Below are 21109 nucleotides of genomic sequence, written 5' to 3' on the forward strand. Positions count from 1 at the left end.
CAACCTGTACTTGAGTTCCCAGGGGAAAAATTTTAAAGTGGTTATTACATTCCTATATTAAAGAATCTCTGAACGTTGGAATTTTAACATCAACAGATTAAAAAAAAAAGACTTTTCTTCAATTCAATGATCAATTTGTGTTTCTAAAAATATCAAGACCCATTCTCTAAGAATTAGAAACTATAGGCTAAAGAAGCTTTGTGGCTTTACTAAGTCATGAATCCCTCATTTTGGCTCCCTAATGCTGCAAAATAACCCACCAGAAAACAAATTGCTTAGCACAACCACTACTTCATTCACTTGGGATTCTGCAGGTTAATAATTCAGTCAGGGTTTTGATAGACAGCAAATCTGTACCACATAGTATCGGCTGAGGTTAGTCCTTTGTCTGAGCCTGTTACCTGGGATGGCCTGGCAGAACCTGGAGGAATTACTACCCTCCACATAGTCACATGGGATTGCTTTGAACAGGGTAACCTAGGGTACAGGACTATTTGTGAACAGCTCACAAAATGAGCACTATAAGAGGTGTAAGTAGAAGCTTGGTTTTTCTGCAGGCTTTGCTGAAAAGCAACATAGGCAGAATACACCCAAGTACCTTGTACATATAGGAAAGCTGTCCCAAGATTCTTGGTCTTCATTTTATCTTAACCCAAACTGAAAATACTCCAATTCAATAGGAAAAACCTAGAAAATACTAAAACACAATCTGCTCAAAAAGATAGGGGAGGAGAGTCTTGGAACCATACTTTAAAAAGTGTGTGCAAAAGCAAAACCTTTATGTAAGGGCATAGCTGGGTTAATTTTAGGATGCTGGTGACAGTATAGTTCCAGTTAGAGCTTCAGGAAAGGAGGTCAGTTAGGAGATATTTTTTTTTGCACTAGTTATGATGTGAACTTGAGATAGACTATGACTCTTGGCATAATGTTGGTGGCATAATTTTCAGGATTGGCAGAATTAGAATGAAAAGAAGCAACAAGCAAGGACTTATTTGTCACAGGCTGAGGGATGGGCAGATGGTAGGAACTTCCTCCAATGGAAGTTGGATACCGGTGCAGATTTGGAGGGGAACGAACATGGAGGGGAACATGTCAACTCTGAAGAGACTTTAGTTCTGTAGGAGACAGAGCTGGAGCGGAGTGAGCCTCAAGAGAAGAGAGTTTGAGAAGCTAGTTGTTTGAGGGAGGGGGAAGGGCTCGCTTGTGATGATCTGCTTTGGGGTGGGTGTAGGAAGCTTCTACTAATTGTCTAGGTTGTTGAAAAGACAAAGCTGAAAGTTCACTTTAGAAAATGGGAAAAAGTTAAACCTCAGAATTATTGTGTGGGGTTGCAATGGAAGGCTAGCATAGAACACAGTACACATTGGTAATCTATTTTTAAAAGGCTTTCTGGTTTTTATAAAAGCCTTTAGCAGTATCTCAGTAGTAGCGCACTTTGCCAGTATGTCCATAGCCCTGCTTTCAAATCCTAGTTCCTGGCAATATACAAATGATGAAACAAAAACCTCAGGGAGTAAGAAGCCATTCTCTTGGAGATGGAAGAGATGGTTGAGAATCGAAGTGTGCTGACAGCTCTTCCAGAGACCCCAGTACCCACATGGAGGTTACAGCATCTATAACTCTAGATCTTGGGGATCCTCTGCCCTCTGTGGATACTGCCAGGCATGTGGGACACAGATGTACATGCAGACAAAATAACTATACACATAAAATAAAAAGAAGGGGAAAAAGGCACATAAAAACAAAACAAAATCCAAACCAATCCTTACCTCATGGGTGGATGCTATGGGAATGCTGTGTACATGCATATAAAAGTGAGCGCTTTAGAGAGAGGGAGAGACTGGGTCCAGATACGATTTGTAGCCTACCTCTCCCTTCTTACTTGTGAGGTCACATCTATGCTTCCCTACTCAAGATCACAGAGAATTGTGCTCTCTTGCTCTGATCCCTTCACTTTCCTTCTTAACTTCCAAGTTCCTTACCAATCCCATTTTCCTGATTTGAGGCCACTCTGTTTTTCCTCTCCTGGCCCTCTACTTTTAGGGTAAGCATTCGTTTTAGTGGCTGGATGACATCCTCAACCAACTATCAGGGCCTTGGTCACAGTAAGATTGTAAATGGTGTTCAAACTTTCCATTTCTCATTTTTCTTTCTTAAAAATTGTGGCTTAAGAGCTGGAGATTTAGTTCAGTGATTAAGAACACTGGCTGCAGGTGGGTTGTCGTAGCCCATATTCTTAATCCCAGCACTCGGCACAAGGCAGGCTGATCTCTGAGTTTGAGGCCAGCCTGGTCTACAGAATGAGTTCTAGGATAGCCAGGGCCATACAGAGAATCCCTCTTTCATCCTTTCCTCCTTCCTCCCAAAAAGAACACTGCTGTTCCAGAGGACTGGAGTTCTAGCACGATGCTGTGGCTAACAATCTAGTTCTAGAGGATCCAACATCTTCTTCTGGCTTCCTTGGGCACTGAACTCAAGTGAGACAAAGATATACAAAACACCACATACATAAAGAACTCTAAAAATTTGGTAGTCTGTCAGGAACAGGACAACATGACCTGGCTCACCTTCTTCCTCTTACGGACCATCATAATCCCTGTAGTCTTTACTAGTCATTAATATACTTGGCATTTATGGATCACCTGCTGTCTGCCAGGCCCTACCTGCCCTGTGACTTGGAGAAGGAGGAATGAACAACATGGTTCCAGTCTTGTGGAATGTAGCATCTTGAAGAGTACAGTGGCATCGTAGGAATAAGAATACAGTCAAAATGTTAATACTTTCCAGAAAAAAGCATTTGTCTCTTGATGTCTTCTACTGGCATTAGGAAGACTCCAGCCTCAGCAGTGTGCTGTCCTGAGGGGAAATGGGGGTTGAATAATCTCAAAGGGCCTTGAGCAGTCAGCACAGGACTGTGTCCTTCCTGGGTGGAATGTGAGTATTTGTGTAGCTGCCTCTTGGTTGGGTTGGCCTTTGGCTGCCTCAGTGATCTCAGATTGGCCTAACACTTCAGGTGCTTGCCACAACAATGAGAATGCTTAGGTAATTTCAGCTGTGAGAGTTGAGCCATTTTAGTGAATCCTTGAGGAGAAAAATGCAATTTTGTGGATTTGTCCTTACAAACTGTTTTCTTTTGTTGTCCGCATATTTGTGAGGCGATTTGCCTTTGTCACAGTAAATGACTAGTCATTTCCCTTTGAGAGGGGATGTTGTGGGACATCTGGCTCCCTGGGCAGTGTCCCAGTCTCAAGAGGAGAAGCATCTGAACAATGACATGGTTGGTTAACATTCTGCCTCCTCTCACCCACGCTGGCTGGTGTAGAAACTCCACCTTGTAATTTGAAGTAGAGAAATCAGCTTATTCATCACACACCAGTCCTGACTGTTTGGCCTGACTCATTGTCGCTGTCCACCTCTCTTAACACCCCTACCCTGCTCCTGCTCTCCACACATCTTCATCTAGGCTGAAGCCTGAAATTCCCAGCACTTCAGCACATAACTGTGTTTGAAGGCAATGCCCTTATGCAGGTAATTTTAGCTGGAATGGAGTCTTTAGTGTTGATAGGTCCTGAACACAGTGTGACTAGTGTTCTTCTAAGGAGAATACATTGGACACAGTGTGGAGCAGCAGGAAGGTGGCCACTTGCAAGCCCAAGGTGAAGCTGCAGAATGCGTCAACCCTGTTGATCTGTGTTAGGACTTTCCACCTCTAGAACTGTGAGAAAGCACTCTCTTGTTTAAGATATACAGCCAATGTGCTTTGTAGTAGCAAATTAATGCAGTTTATATGTGAGACTCTTGGCTCTGACAGAAGTTAACTGACTGCCTCAAAGACCCCAGTAGGTGGGTGACAGATTTGAAGTGTCTATGGCAGGATGCTTTGGCTAGTGTCTTGTGTTCGGAGTGACACAGTGACCATTGTTAGAGATTAGGGAGTCCTGGAGGAAGAAAAAAATACATTAGGTAAAATATGAAGGGCGTGCCAACATCAGTCAAAACAGCTTACAAGGCATTAGAGTTGGAGACATGGCTTTGGAATTTCCCATGTTGAAGCCATTTATCTAACCTTTCCTTCTGACGGCTATCTTTGAGGGATCTGAGCTGAAGAAGTGAGAAGCCATCCTGTGTCTACCTTCTCTCATCTTGGATGTCCTGGTGGGTTGTCTGTTGACATCTCTACTTTCTCTCTGTGGTGTCTAGATAGATATCACTCTGTTATGTGAAGGCTGCTCTTGTCACAATCTCTAGTTCCTTTCAAAGACTACACCCGGCTGTCTCTGGGAGCTTTCATATATTTGTAAAATCTCAGTAGGCCTTAAATGCTCCCTCTTCCTGGTTGTTCACAGTCATCCTTCCTTCTAGGTTACTCTCCTAACCTTGGCTTTCTTTATTAGTCTTTTTAATTTGCTGTCTTTCACTCACACCACTAGGTTCCATCTATCAGAATGCCACTGTATCTCCCAGTTAATATACATACTTGAGCTTTATCTTTAAACCTCATGCTCCCTTAATCTCAGCATCTTATTACTTACAGCACACCTCGTGTGTCAGAAGGCTTCTCACGCACATATACCTCAGAATTCTGACTTTTCCACTCTAGCCACAGAGAGTAACTTTGTGCATAGAGGCTGACAATTATTGAGACACATGGGCTTTTGCATATGTGGCTCTGATGTATAAAAATGTCTTCTTCTGGACTCACTTGGTTGTATTTTGCTTGTGACTTGGGTGTCAGATCATATGCTATCTCTTGAGACAGATCTTCACGTTATAGGTCACATAGTCTATGGTAGCCTCCTAGGCACACTGGTCATTCTTTTGTGAAATTGGTTGAACTTTAACTTGTTGGTTTAGTGTTCTCCCCACCAGAGGGCAGGCTCTGAATGAGTGAGGACTCTGGTCTTCACACTTTACCCACAGTAGGCCCAACAGTGTCACAGGTGCTCAGTAAGAATGTAGTGAATGATTTAGTAAAGCCACATAGCTTCTTTAGCCTACAGGCTCTAATTCTTAGAAAACGGGTCTTGATATTTTTAGAAACACAAATGGATCATTGAATTGGAGAAAATTCCTCAATCAAAATCATTTCAGAGTATCAGCAACAACAAAATGTCATTTTTTTTCATTTTAATTTTTACTTTATCTGTATGGGTGTTTTGCCTGCATGTATGTCTGTGTAGCATGTGCATATAGTGTCAGTGGGAGCCAGAAAAGGGCATCGGATCCCTTGGAACTGGAGTTCACGACCTTTGTGAGATGTAACGTGGTGCTGTGAATTGAACCCCAGTCCTCTGGAAGAGCTGCTAGTTCTCCTATCTGCTGAGCCATTTCTCCAGCTCCAAAATATAATTAAAAAAAATTTGGAATGAAGAATTTACAGTTACATTGATTTTTTTTTTTGCTTTTTTTTTGTTGTTAAAATAGTGCTGAACGCTAGAAAAATACAAACTTCATGGACAAGAGGGGGTGGGTGAGATGAAAAAAATCCTGACCAGAAGGAAATGGGAAGTGACAAAGGAAAAGTCTGAGCTGTCAAACAGAATGGAAAGAGATGAGTAGGAAAGAAAGACATTAAGTAAAGGTCTGAACCTGGAGCAGTGGGAAGATAGCTAGGGTTGTTTCTAGGGTGTATAGGGAAGGTGATTAATTGTTCTGCAGGGTGTTGTCTTTATTATTAACTAGAGTCACCCAAACCCAGCTTGCTAGTTCAGTCCCAGCAACTGATTGATTCTTTTGTGAACTTCCGAAAAAAAAAATACTATATTGGCCAGCAGGATATATCTGCTTACCAGACTATCTGCTTGGAACTGGGGCTCAGCCACTGGGCTATAGGCTAGGCTAGCTGTGTAAAATGAATCCTGGAGTTTCTGGTCAACTCATTATGCTTAATAAGTGGTGTCAGAAACACAGTGTACATGTTTGTATCTTTCTAATATATTGAATATATTGAATAACAATTCACACACAGTATCAATTTTGTTCACTTTAAATCACTAAGTACTACTATTTTCAGAATTATTAAGATCAGAGCCTTGGACCTGGCAGCTCTACCAAATTAGACTTGGCCGTTCATCCTCAACAGGCCAATTAAGCGGACAAACAATAATAGTAAGTTGAGGTGGGAGATTTGTCTGATATGGCCATAGTGGGAAGAGGAGCAAATACAGAGCTCTAGTGGAATGGAATGTGCTCTGTTATGTTTAAAAAGAGGTTTAGGTTTAATGTATAGCTTTGCCTGTCAATGACTCACGGTTGATTGTCTTTACTCCAGTTTCTCCTGCAAGATGCTCTGACACGTTATCAGAACTGTGTGAAGAGAAAAAAGTTCCTCAATGTCTGATACCAGACATTAGCCTTTTCCTCCTAGTGTGAGATTCTTGAAAATTTCAATGTTTTGGGGAGGATTGTTCTAGTAATCTTATAGCCAAAGAGAAGGAGCACAGATATCTGTGGAGAACAGCTTTATTCTTGCGAGGAGGGCTACACTACTGATTTCATTTGTTAGATATGGCCAATAGTAACAACTGTTTTTTTTCATTTTAAAGTTGATTATTAATACTAACCCTGAGATCACACGTTGTATTTCATATGGTACAGGAGTGAGTATATGATACAGAGTGGCTTTGAACAAGTCAAAGAGGCCTGCAGGGTTCAGTGGCACCAAGAGGCTATCTAGATGAAAGGAAACATTTCAGTAAAAGGAAACATTTCAGTAAAGAACCAGACAAGTAGTAGCTGTAGAGCTATTCAAAGGATAGAATGGCCAGAAGCCAGGTATAGGGTAGTTTTGGATGTTGTTTTATAATTGGATGTATTTCCTAGGCAAGAGAAACTCCTTGAGCTAGAGCCTGGGGACAAAGGCAGAAGGTCTTTGCTGTAGCAATTTTTCAGTAGGATTTGACAAGGGACTATCAAGTTTGGACAAGACAACCCAGTAGGAAGAAGAATCCCAAGAGCAAGAAATAGAGACACACCTGCTTCCACTGTTAGGAGTCTCACAAAACTCCTAACTTAACAACTGTAGCCTATGTGCTCACAGAGGTGCAGACCCATGAAGGCCCCATGCTTCTCTTCGATCTCTGTGAAGCTATATGAGCCCTTCTTAGTTGATTTGGTGGGCCATGTTCTGTGCCCTTCTGAAGGAAAATGGATAGGGAGAGAGGAGGTTGGGGTCGGGGGAGCTGGGAAAGGTGGAGGGAAGGGAAACTATGCTTGGGATATATTTTATGAGAGAAGAATCTATTTTTAATAAAACCCCAAAACAGAACAACAGCAAAATAAGAAGAAAAAAAGAAGGAAGGAAGGAAAGAAAGAATGAAAGAAGAGAAGATGCTTTAGAATACCCATAGTAATAAGACAGCAGGTTGCCAGGGAGCAAAACAAGTACCCCACAAAACAGATGAAAATCAAGTAACAATAATGCTGGAAGGTAGCAATGTTTGTAATCAATCAAGTTCTATCTTCAGCTAAAAGAGGAGTTTAATGTGAGGCTGGCATAGTATTTTCAGTCAAACACTCAGAAAGTGGTTCTTTGTACTCTGAGATATATTAGTGAAGGAGAGTAACTCTCAATGACACAGAGATCTATCTTATAGAAGGTTCAGAAATGGGTCCTGGAGTATGGATGGAGATGTATCTAAGAAACACAATCAATGAATGAAAAATGTTTCTAAGGGAGAAAGGTGTCCTGAAAAAAAAGAGCAATAATGCCCTTTAAGAACTCATATTTGGTTTTACTCAGACACTATTTCCTATAATTGGTAGGAGTTTAAGAAAATTCAATATTCTACTTTAAGAAAAACCAATTGTTAACCCAGGAAAAACCACCTAAGGCAAAGGTACTTAAAAGAAAAGTCTTTTTCCTGACATGCTTTACAGAATTTAAGAAGCCATCAATCATAAAAACCTATCATTTATGAGAAGAAAAAAACTGTTGCTTGGTAGAAAGGCAAGTTGTGCATTATACAGCACATGCAAGTTGCAGATATGCTAAAAGGTCTAAAAACATATTCTTTATAATTGAAACTAGCAAACTATTTGGCTTTGCTATATGACTGTTCATTTCTATGTTGAAAACTCAAGTAGAAAAAAATCAAAGGTAAAGTTTTGCTTTTGTCTTTGATTAAAGAGCTAGATTAATTTTTTTCCTTTAATTTTTTTTTCTAATACAGTAAAATCCAATTGTAGCTTCTCCTTTTTCAATTCCTCCTAGTCCTTCCTCTTCCCTTCTCTCCCATATCCCCTCCTCCTCAATTTCCCTTCATATCAAAGGTAGAGTTGAATGTTTAGAATTGGTAAATCATGAATGAACAGTGTTAGAGGGAAGGAAAATGGCTGACTCAGGCCATACATGTTTGTTATAAAAGCATGAAGACTTGAGTTCAATTCCAAGCACCTATGTAAAATGTATTAAGGGTCAATAGCATATTAGGGTGAAAAAGGCGATTTGGTGAACTACTTTTCATTAGCTACTTAATATAAGTCCTGGGTACATAAATGCTGTTTTTATGTAAACAAAGGTAGGAAACCATACACACAAGTTTTGTGGAACCTGTAAGTGAGACCTATGAGAGATTTAAAACCTGGAGATCTGTGGTCTTGTCCATACTATATCCAGATTTGTCAACATGCCACCCTGTGTCCAGATGGACAAGGTTTAGAAAGGCCAGGCTCAGCCAGGTGTACCTGTACAATTTCTTAATTTTTAATGGAAGCAAGTTTGAGGATGGCTGAGTTCTCTTAGCTTTGTAGAAAGCTTTAGAGTTTAAACATCACTGGATGTCACAGCAATGGGAAGTTGCCTAGCAATCATGGAGCTCTAGAGTAAGGGTTGGTCTCAACCTGTAGGTCTTGACCCTTTGGTGGTTAAATGACCCTTTCACAGGAGTCATCTAAGACCATTGGAAAACACAAGTATTTCATTACAGTTCAGAACAGAAGCAAAATTATAGTTATGAAGTAGCAATGAAAATAATTTTATGGTTGATGGTCACTATGATATAAGGAATTGTATTAAAGGGTTGCAGCATTAGAAAGCAGCATTGGGAACTGCTGATCTAGAGTCTAGGTTCAATTCCCAGTACTGCAAAACAGCAAATAAAATTTGCTTCAATATACCGATCCATTTGATTCTTCCCCAGTGTGACTGTCACAATCTAGTTGTGCAGAGATCAAGAGTGGAATGGTCACTGCTGGCCACTTTATTCTAGGCAGCTCATCTTGATCCACTGCAGTTCCCATTCTAATTCACAGATGGTTCTCCATTCTAATGTAATTCTGGTTCAATACTATTTCAGAGGAAAGAGGAAGAAGAGAGGAGGCGAGGAGAAGAACAGATTCGACTCCAAGAGGAGCAGAGGGCAAAGGAACTCTACTGGACTCTGAAGCAGGCCCAGTTGCACTGCCAAGCCAGTGAGAATGAGGAACGTGAATGGGAAGAACAGCGTGAGTTGAGCTGTGTCTTGGCCCTGGAGGCCTGCCCTACTTTCCCCACTAGCTCCTCCCACTGTGTATGTGATCTGCCATCATTTCAGCCTCCTTACCACACAAGGTTAGACCCATGTCCATGACCCTGCTGGGATAAGGACTTCACACTCAGGAGTTTATGCACCTGCCCTGGAGATGTTTTACATTAAAGAATGAAACATTACATTTACTGAGTTGCCAATGATTTACTGAGTCTATGCTCAGTATGAGCATAATGAGCATTTATAACACTATGAATTAGTGTTCTATTGACACGAAGAGACACCACGACCAAGGCAACTCATTAAAAAAAAGCATTAGAGTTTTTTTTTTTAATGTTAGTTTTTTTAATGTTTTTTAAAGGTTAGTCCATGATCATCTTGACTAGAAGCAGACAGGTATGACAATAGAGCAGTAGCTGAGAGCTTTGTGACCTTCAGAAAGCAGGCAGAAGGGGGGAGGGCCATGAAGATAGACAGAGATAGAAAGACATACACTCATAGAAGGACAGAGTCAAAGAGACAGAGAGACAAAGATACACCCACAGAGAGACAGAGATACAAACACTGGGCCTGGAGTGGATTTAGGAAACCCCAAAGCACTTCCCCAGTGACACATCTCTTGCGACAAGACTACACCTCCCAGTCCTTCCCAAACAGTTCCACTAACTAGAAACCAAACATATGAGCCTATGGAGACTAATATTATTTAAGCCATCATAGCTGTGCTCTGGTGACTTCAGATGTGGATACTTAGAGCCTTATTTTGGAGGCTGGATATATGGACTCAGGGAGAATGAATGTTTCAGGTACAATGTTGGATGTTCTGGTGGGCTCTAAAGGAGTAAGTAGTATGAAGCGAACCTGGTTGTGGCTTAGGAATAATGATATCAAAAAACAGGTGGCAAAAACTCATGATTTTCATTTGCGTGTGTGTGTATGTGTGTGTGTGTGTGTGTGTGTGTGTGTGTGCGTGTGTATGTGTGTGTGTGTGCTTCTGTGTGTATGCCTACATGCATATGGGTAACTATGGAGGTCAGAAGAAGATGTTAGATACTCTGAAGTGGGAATTATAGGTAGCTGTGAATGTCCTGACATGGGTTCTGGGAACTGATCTCTGTTCCTTCTCAAGAGCAGCAATCTTAACCTGGAGTCATCACTCCAGTCCCAAAGAGTGCACTTTGGAGGCCAGCATGCACAAAGGCACAGTGACAATGGGATATTGTAGGCTAAAGATGTTGTATATAGAAACCCTGAGGATTTTCTGGTTCAAGAATTCAAGTGGAAAAACAAGGTGAAGCCAGGTTTGAAGGGTGACATTTTAATAGGTGCCCAGGAGTTGCTGAGACCAAGTATGTTGCCATGTTAGCAGAGATATGACTCTTAAGATATCTTTACTTCCAGAACCTAGGTACAAAGGAGTAACACAAAATATAGGGCCACATAGGAAGCATCAGGATTAGTGAGGTGTAGGAATGAGGGTAAGACCTAGGTAGGAGCATTTACTGAGATTGCAGGAAAAGCAAAGCAGACAGGCTTAGGATTGGCTGATGTGAGTGGTTTTGTGAGGCTGTTGAATGTAGGTGCTGGATCTGATTGTCTGTAACTGACCTCTAGGAAAGATGGAAGCTGGCCCAAGTGTAATGGCCAGGTATGAAAGTTCTTTATTAGAGGCAGTGGCTTTTGTTTGGATTGTTTTCTTATGAAAGGTGGGCCTTTTTCTAACTCTAGTAGTTGGCTGACTTGGGAGGGAGGGACAGCACTTTCAGGCTCAACAAATGTCAAAGAATCATGTAAACATTCTTGGCCAGTATAGGTGGGCAGGATTCTTCTATAGTTGAGAATGTGAATCTGTTAGGTCTGTGGGAGAATAAGCAAGGGTGGGTGGGTGTTTGCAATCTGTACATTACAGATACTGCATCTAGAGACAACAGTGGGATTCAAGAGCTGAGGGTTCTCCTGAGCAGCCCTTTGCTTCTCAGAATGCTTTGACTATATGTGTATATGCCAGGTTAGTTAAACAGACCTTTTCAAAGAGCTGACATGTAATTTGCACATCATAACATTTATCATTTTAGAGGGTACTATAAAGAATTTTCTTTAGTGTACTCACAAAACTGTGCACCCCACCTACCTAATAACAGGACATTATATCACTTCAGAAAGACAATGTAACCATATTAGTGGTTTCCTTTCTTTGCTTCCAAACCACTAATCTAATTAGTTTCCCTCTATTTGCCTATTATAAGATACTTCTTAGAAATACAAAGATATAGAGGCTGGGTCTCTGGCTGCTCTTGTAGAGGACCTGAGTTCCCAGCCACCACATGATGGCCTACAATCATTGGTAAGTCTAATTTCAGGGGATTATATACCCTTTTCTAGCATCTGATGGCTCTAGGCATGCAAGTGCTGCATAGAGATTTATGCTGGAAAAATACCTATACACATAAAATAAAATGAAAAAAAATATTATAGGCCTCTTTATGTGTGACCTCTTTTTTTGAACAACTTTATTTTAAAAAACAAAGATAAATGTACAAATTTTAAACATTTTTGCATAAAAGTATATGAATACATTTTTGTCAGTGCTTGGTTTTTTTTTTTTTTTTTTTTTTTAAAGGTTTGATAGTGTGCGTTAAGATCTTACTAGTTACAATGAGCATAAAGTACATGTAAAACAGGATGTAACCTGGAATTACTCAAAGTTTTCTTGGTGTATAAGGAGTAAACATAATGGTTTTTTCTTTTCTTTGTGGTCAGATATTGTGTAAATTTAGTTTTGTCTTGGAATATCTTGTACTCTCCATCTACGGTGATTGAGAGTTTTGCTGGGTATAGCAGCTTGGGCTTGTGTTCTCTTAGGGTCTGCATGATGTCTGTCTAGGATCTTCTAGTTTTCATACTCTCTGTTGAGAAATCGGGTGTGATTCTAGTTGGTCTGCCTTTATATGTTACATGACCTTTTTCCCTTACTGCTTTTAGTATTCTTTCTTTGCTTTGGGCCCTTGGAGTTTTGACTATAATGTGTAGGGAGGAATTTTCTTTCTGGTCCAACCTATTTGGAGTTTTGTAGGCTTCTTTTATGCTCATGGTCATCTCATTCTTAAGGGTAGGGAAGTTTTCTTCTACAATTTTGTTGAAGATATTTACTGTACCTCTTAGTTGATATTCTTCGCTCTCTTCTATTCCTATTATCCTTACGGTTGGTCTTCTCATTGTGTCCTGGATCTCCTGGACATTTTGGGTTAGGAGCTTTTTGGCTTTTGTATCTTCTCTGATTGTTTTGTCTATGTTTTCAATGTTGTCTTCGGCCCCTGAGATTCTCTCTTCCATCTCTTGTAGTTTATTGGAAATGCTTGCATCTCTGACTCCTGATTTCTTTTTTAGGTTTTCTACCCCCAGAGTTGTCTCTTTTAGTGTTTTCTTTATTGTTTATATTTCCATTTTAAATTCCTTCTTCAATTCCTTCATCTCTTTGGTTCTGTTTTCCTCTAGTTCTTTGATTTCTTTGAATGTTTTTTTTTGTTTCCTCTTTAAAAGCTTCTATTTCCTCCCATTCTTGTTTAAGGATCCCTCTCATCATCTTGGGGTATAATTTTAGGTCTGAGTCTTTTTTTTTTTTTTCTGGAGTGTTTGTCATTCTGCTGTTTGCTGTGATGGGAGAGCTGGGTTTTGGTGTTGCCAGGTTGTCCTGCTTTCCATAGGGTAAGTTCTTTCCCTTTCCTCTTTCCATCTTGTTGTCTATGACTATATGTGGTCTTGTCAGTGATTGGTTCCTGTCTTTCCCATGTACCTTGCCTGTGTCCCTGGATCTCTGCTGCTCCTGGTGGCAGATGGCCTGAGCGTTTGGTCCGCATGCCCTCCCGGGGGGGGGGGGGGGAGCCGAGTTCCTATGGCAGAGTTCCTGCTCCCCTGACCAACGGGGGGGGGGGGGGGCGCTTTCTGGGCGCTCGGCCCAGACATCTCTGTGCCCAGGCTCCTCGCAGTGCAGTCTCACCATGCCTGCATCCTTGGATCTCTGCTGTTCCAGGTGGCCGAGGGCCTGAGTGTTTGGTCCATAAGCAATGGGCCCTCTGGGTGGAAACTGAGTCTGTATAGCACAGTTCCTGCTCCCCTGAGCCAATGGGGGGGGGCGCTTTCTGCTTGCACAGCCCAGACCTCTCAGCACCCTGGCTACTCGCAGCACAGTGTAGTCTCACCAGGCCTGTGTTCCTCCTGTTTTCTTTTTTATTCAATAAGTTACTTTACATACCTATCACAGCTTTTCCTTTCTCCTCTCCTCCCAGTCTCTCCCTTTCTCCTATCCCCCCCTTTCTCCTCAGAGAAGGAGAGGCCTCTCACAGATATCAACCCTCCTTGGCATATCAAGTTGCATTAGGGAAAGACTGCTTTTATTTATTTATTTTTGTTTCCTTTTGTCACTTGTGATTTTTGAAACATCTAAGAGATCAGTTGTAATTCCTAGGGCAATGACTGAGATCTCTCTCTCTCTCTCTCTCGATTTACAGTTTTAACTCCTATATTTAGGCCTCTGCTATGTTTTAAGTTAATTTTAGTGTGAACTGACATTCCTGATTGACTCAGTTGTCAAAGTACCATTTGTTGGAAGGGCTATTGTTTCAAAGCTCATGACATTCTTGTAGGAACCATTACCCAAACCATGTCTGCCCCCGGCTGCTCGGCTCTGTTCTGCTGCTGGTTTATCTCTTCTTATGTCAGCAGTGGTCTGATAATGTCAGGAGCCTGGCAGTGAGCTTTGAACCTGGGTATTGTAAGACCTCTGTCACTGTTCTTTATTGGATTATTTTAATTATTCCTGGAGCCTTGTTCTGCTGCTGGTTTATCTCTTCTTATGTCAGCAGTGGTCTGATAATGTCAGGAGCCTGGCAGTGAGCTTTGAACCTGGGTATTGTAAGACCTCTGTCACTGTTCCTTATTGGATTATTTTAATTATTCCTGGAGTCTTTTATTTCCACACAGATTTTAGGGTCAGTTGGTCTACTTCTGAAACAACAGCAGCTGGGATTTTGATAGGAACTGCACTGTGTTTGTAATCAGTTTGGGCAGTGTTGCCGTCTTCACAATACCATACTTACTGTCAGGTAGAAGGGAACCCCCTGAAATCTCAGAGGAAGTTAAAGGTAGCCTGGCCTACACAGCAAGTTTAAAGACATGCTCAGTTTCATACTGAACCTCTGTTTCAAAAATAAAGAGCTGGCTAGGGTTGGTGGCTGGAAAATTGACTCAGTCATTAAGAACACTTTCTGCTCTTCCATAAAACCGATGTTTGATTTCTAGCATTTGTGTCAGGAGATAAATATGCACACACAGGCACATGTGCATACATGTAATTAAAACAATTAAGATAAATCATAAAAAAATCCTAAGGCGTAAGGTCATGGCTTAATAGCAAAATACTTGCCTAGCAAATGTGAGGCCCTGGGTTCAAGCTTTAAGATTTAAAAAAATTTAATCCTCTAATTCTTGAATTTGACAAGATAGCATTTTGTTTAAGTCTTATTTAATCTTCTTCAATATTTCATAGTTATGACTTTGTTTTGGTAAATTTATTCCAATGAAGTAAATGGAATATATCTAGATTATACAGGCATAAATAATATGCTGATCTCTTAATTCACTTATTGGCTTATATAGATTAACTATACATTTTTGAAAAATTTCTGATAACTTTATATTTAAAAAAGACAGTTTTACTTCTTTTACCAAGAATGAACATTTGTTTCTTTTTTCTTTTTTTAATTAATGTCCACTCAATTCTTTTGCTTAAGGATATTTTAATTAAATTTTTTTCATACCACTATATTGTTTCTCCTTTCTCCCATCTTTTCCCAGACCCTCTAGTGTGTAGGAGACATGCAGTTTAAAGTCAGGCTGGGCCCAGAACTGAGAGAGGGAAGTGGATAATCGGGTCCCATTCTTAACTAAGAAGCTATTAGCAATTAATACTCACTGGCAAAGGAAAAATCAGTTTTCTACCTTGAAGTCTCAGTGAGTATGTCGGCCACTGACCAGGGCAGGCCCCATGCTCAGGAGTAGTTGGCCAACACACACACACACACACACACACACACACACACACACACACACTCACACATACATACACACACACACACACACACACACACACACACACACACACACACACACACACACACCAAAATTCAGTATTTTGTTTTTTTCTTGTCTTTTTGTTTCATTTTGGCATTTTTCTTTCTTGTTGGTTTTTCCTTCATTTTGATTTGATCCACCCTACTCATGAGTTGCTCTGCTTGGAACTTAGAGTACTGAGTAGGAGTAAAACAGCAAAACCAGACATCCTTCTATTTGATTGTAGGGGAAGAGCTCATTTTTCTTTTATGGGTAGGTGTGATGCTGTAGATTTTCACACATAACTTTTTACCAGGTTGAGAAGGCTCCTTTCCCTTATTCTTTGTTGGGCTATTAGATTTTCTCATCTGTGGTGATAATTATGTTTTTGTTCTTTACGAATATAGGACGTGTCATGGTTGAGATTTGGATTGAAATGAGTCTTGTGTTCCAGGGATAACTCTCATTTATATTGCATATCTTTTTAAAATATTTGTTACCAGGTTTAGTGTGGTTAATATACATTTTATTATAAGTGTGTGTATGTGTGTGTGTGTGTTATTTTAATCTTCTCAGTTATGTTTTGAGACATGTTCTCCTTCTCCATGAGCCTGAAGCTCACTGATTGGCTAGTTTGGCTGATCAGTGTGCTCCAAGATTCTGCCCCTCTCCCATTCTGAGGTTACAGGCGCATGTTGTTATGCCTAGCTTTTACATAGATGCCAGCAATCCAAACTAATGTTTTTATGTTTGCATAGCAGGTACTTTACTAACAGAACCAACTCTCTAGGCCTGGTACGTGAACATTTTGTTGAGGACTTTTGTATTAATATTCATAATGGATATTGGCCTGTGCTTTCTTACCTTGTTGGAAGTCTTACCTAGGTTGGGTTGTAAAGTAATCTGGGTGTCAGTGAATAAGAAGTGTTGGGAACTGTTTACTTTTTTATATTTTAGGAAGGGCTTGAAGAATTGGAATTTCTGCTTAAATGTTTAGTAGAATTTACCATTGAGACCATCTAGTCTTGGAGGTTCTTTGTGAAAATTTAAACTCTTCATTAGGGTTGAACCCTTGCTTTTTGAATAAATGCTTCCTGTATTTTTTTCAAGTTTTTGGTTAACTTTTAACATTTTAAGAAAGTCCATTCTGAACATTTGTTACAATTCTTACCTCCTGAAGGAGAGAGGATGTCTAGAGGTCCTTTTCAAAACTACTTTTTTTCTTCCAGTGTGTGTTGTGCATGTGCATAAACATGTGTGTGTGTGTGTGTGTGTGTGTGTGTGTGTGTGTGTGTGTGTGTACATAATTCAGGTGTCTTCAGATCCCTTGGAGCTGAAGTTATAGGTGGTTGTGAGTTATTTGATATGTTCTGGGAACCAAATTCCAGTCGTCTGGAAGGTCAGCATGTGCTGTTAACCTCTGATCCTTCTCTTTATCCTCATAAGCTCTTAATTCACCTTTGCTCTTGACAACCTTTGTATTCACCCTTTCAGTCTCTCTGCCTCAGTTTCAGTCTGTCTGTCTATATTTCTCTGTCTCTATATTTGTCCGTCTGCTTTGTATCTGTTTGCGTGTCTCTGTATTTCTTTCTGTCTCTGTTTCTCTCTTTCATAAATTCAGGTCTGAGATACTTGGTTTCTGGAACTTATTTGTGGTTGTAATTGAAGCAGACAATGCAGGCATAGACATGATGTAGCTGCATCCTGGGGTTCATATTGGGGGATGATGAAAAGGAAGGCTGCAAAGATAAGATGGGGGAAAACTAAAAGGGAGGCCATTCATGTAAATTCAGAATGGAGGAAAAGGCAAGTGGAAGGACAGGAAAAGACAACACTTAATGTTTCAAAAAAGTGAGATTCACAAGATGAAGCCAATGAGGTCACTACAGGAAGCACTGGCTCTATAGCCAGTGACTTCAAACAAGTTTTATGGGGGTGCTTCTTCTGTACAAAGAGAGGACTGAAGGCTGGAGTGCTTCTGCAGAGTTCACGAGCTGTTGTTTTACTGGGAATGGAGACTGGAAATGTTGTCCTTTGAGAGCTGCCAGATTGTAGCTCAATATGTTGTGTGCCTGCTGAAAATGGAAACACCTCTGAAAAACTTGTAGTACATGATAATTCAGGCTCCCTGATCAGAGGTTCTCATATGATTCTTTCTTAAAGAACAATGAGCTGAACTCAGAGCCTGTCATTAAAATCTAGCAAATCCACTCTGCACTCAATTAACTTAATCTGAAAGATATAGTGGGCCATTAATCTATCAGGAGCAGCAGTTTTGATAAAACAGCCCTCCATATCACTGCAAGGGGGCTTAGTCACTCATCTCAAATCTTAGAGGTCTGACCTCTGAAACTGCCTGGATAGGTCAGACATGGCAGTGTGTTTAATGACTTCGCCACTGTGAACGTGCGGGGTGTAGAGTTGGAGATTATTTAGTTGGTCAGAGATTTAGAGAGAATCCAGGAAATGGTAATATTTATAGAAACCAGAAATTATTGTTGCTGCTGTGAGGTTACAATGTAAATGAGGTCTGGCCGTCTTGAGTAGGAGTTTTGGTCATTCTGGGCCCGACTGTGTGATTTTGGTTATGGCTCCAAATCAACCTCCTACGTGCAATTGTCTCACTCCTTATTGGATTTCTGACAGGGCTGCTTGAGAAAACTTCACATAGCCTGGCATGGGAGTCCCATGATGTTGGCTCTGTCCCCTCCCTCTTAAAAAGAAGTGGGTCTGGGTTCCTAGTTGAACACTGGTGATTTTGAAGTGCTAGATGTGTGCCTGCTGGAGCATTTGAGAATGGTGCTGGACTGCAAGGGGGCTGGAGCAGAGAAGAACATGGACCAGAAATTGAAGGGCAAGAGAAAAGAAGGGTTTTTGGTATCCCCCCCCCTCTTTCTCTCTCTCTCTCTCTCTCTCTCTCTCTCTCTCTCTGTGTGTGTGTGTGTGTGTGTGTGATGGTTGGTTCCAGTGGGGCAAACTTCACTGGCTTAGCAAATCTCTAGGCTACGGTGAGGTTCATCCCAGCTCAGTCTGTGAGAGTGTTCCGAAGAAGAATAACTGAGGGGGCAGAATCGTGGAGAATAGGGGTAATACAGTACCTAACTGAGTGGTCAGGGAACAAAGAGAAAGCCAGCAGAACAGCACCCATTTCTCTGTCTTTTGACTTCAAATACAAGTTGAGCAGTTACCTCAGTTTCCCACCAGGACGAACCATATCCTCAAGGTCAATTAAGAGGCCTCTTATCAGCTAGTTGGTCTCAGAGGAAAAAATTACTGATACCTTGTTATTCCTTGGACATAGCCTCTGTTTTCCAACTTATATGAAAGTTATGTCCCGGAAGCCTGAAGATAAAATTGTGACCTAAACCTAACCGTAAACTACAGAAAACCCTGCTTCATCGACAGAGCCCGCTGAGAGGATACAGGTTGTGATCTGCTCACGTCTCCCAGCTGGGTGGGAGCCACTGACCAGTATCAGCATATATGTATACACATATGCACATATACAGATATGGATACATGCAGATATATATTTATATAGTTCACCTGGGAAGAGATTGAAAATCATAATTTAAAGTGCAGTTTTGGCTGAATTTATATTACTTTTGAAAAAAAACACAGTGAGCCATCATAAACCAGGGACCCTTTCAACTCTGAGTGACGTTTTCAATACTAAGACTTGACTAGTACTCATCTTTAACTTTTGTATACATAATTTAGGTTGTTTTTGGGGTTCCCTCTCCTGTGAAGTTACTCATGGATCCCTGGGCCTATTTTGTGTTCCCAAGGCAATCATTGTTTTATGTCTACGGTGTGAGGAGAGTTTGTATTCTAAAAGGGTCCAACAGTTGGCCTTGGTCACCACAGAGATCATCTCCATTGTCAGGCATCAAGTAAGCTAGAGAGAATTGGGTAATTGGTAGCATCCCCAGAAGACTTGGGTTAGCGGCTGAGAAGGCCCTTTCATTAGACCAGCTTAACTGTGGTTGAATCTCATTTGCTTTTTTAAACTTTATTTTAGTCTTTATTGCTAAAGGTACTGATTTTTGAAGGTGGTCAGGCTACAAACTGAGTCACAGTACATCTGTGAAAATGGGAACCCTAAACATATCCTCTCCAGAGGCTAGAAGCTGTTCTTTCCACATGTTCATTTATTCAGTTCCTTGGTAGGAACTCCTAATTTTACCTAAATGCTCTCCTTCCAACTAGTCATTCCCTTCCTATCTCCACCAAAGGATGGGCTGTTTCTAAATGGTGAGTTCAATCCTCAGAATACACAGCCTACACAGTAAGAACCCTGAACAAGTTTAGTGCACACCTCTGCTCCAGAGCCTGAGCAAACCCCTCATTCAGATCTCAAAGCAACTTCATAATGCCTTTCTTTTCTTTTCTTTCTTTAAATTATTTTATTCGATATTCTTTGTATTTACATTTCAAATGTTATCCCCTTCTCTTCCCCTGTTCCCATTCCCCTTCTCCCTCAATTTGTCTCCACGAAGGTGTACCCTCTCCCAATCATCCTTTCTACCTTAGTGCCTTGGCATTCCCCTATGTTGGGAAAACATGCCCTCACTAAACCAAAGGTCTCTTCTCATGTTGATGCCAGACACTGTTATTCTCTGCTACATATACAACTGAAGCCATGGGTCTCTCCATATGTGCTCAATGGTTGGTGTTTTAGTCCTTGGGAGTTGTGGAGGGTTTAGTTGGTTGATAATGTTGTTCTTCCCATTAGGTTGCAAATCCTTTCTGCTCCTTCTGTCCTTTCTCTAGCATCTTCATTGGGGTCCCCATATTCAGTCCGATGGTTAGCTGCAAGTATGTTCTGCTTTGACAGGGCCTCTGAGGAGGCATCCATATCTGATTCCTGCCAGTAAGTACTTCTTGGCATCAGTAATAGTGCTTGGGTTTATTGGGTGCATGTGGGATGGATCCCCAGGTGAGGCAGTCTCTGGATGATCTTTTCTCCAATCCCTGCTCCTCTATTTGTCTCTTTATTTTCTCCCATGAACATTTTATTCTTCCTAAGAAAAATTAAGGCATCCACTTTCTGGTCTTCCTTCTCTTTGAGCTTCATAAGTTCTGTGGATGGTTTCTTGGGTATTCCGAGCTGTTTGGGCTAGTATCCTCTTATAAGTTAGTACATACCATGAGTGCTCTTTTGTGACTGGGTTACCTCACCATCACACCAGTCACAATGGCTAAGAATAAAAAACTCAGATGACAGCAGACTCTTGAGAGGATGTGGAGAAAGAGGAACACTCCTTCACTGTTGATGGGATTGTAAATTAGTATAAATACTCTGGAAATCAGTCTGGCATTTGCTCAGAAAATTAAATTGGATATAGTACTACCTGAGGACCCAGCTATACCACTCGTGGGCATATACCCAAGAGAAGCTTCAACATCTAATGAAGACACATGCTCCACCATGTTCATAGCAGCCTTATTTATAATAACCAGAAGCTGGAAAGAACCCAGCTGTTCTTCAACAGAGGAATGGATACAGAAATTGTGGTACATTTACACAGTTG

The 21109-nt window shown here is 40.9% G+C and overlaps 1 protein-coding gene across 1 annotated transcript in view; it reads left to right on the top strand.

The window, feature by feature from the left end:
• Nucleotides 1-21109, top strand: part of SH2D4B (SH2 domain containing 4B) — a gene marked incomplete at its 5' end in the record, with an annotated part of 77976 nt that overhangs the window by 30025 nt on the left and 26842 nt on the right. Inside the window, 1 exon segment of the mRNA XM_080925868.1 lies at nucleotides 9297-9444. Coding sequence (XP_080781994.1) covers nucleotides 9297-9444 — 148 coding nt within the window.

Source organism: Micromys minutus, assembly GCF_963924665.1.
Source record: "Micromys minutus genome assembly, chromosome: 12".
Taxonomy (NCBI): Eukaryota; Metazoa; Chordata; class Mammalia; order Rodentia; family Muridae; genus Micromys; species Micromys minutus.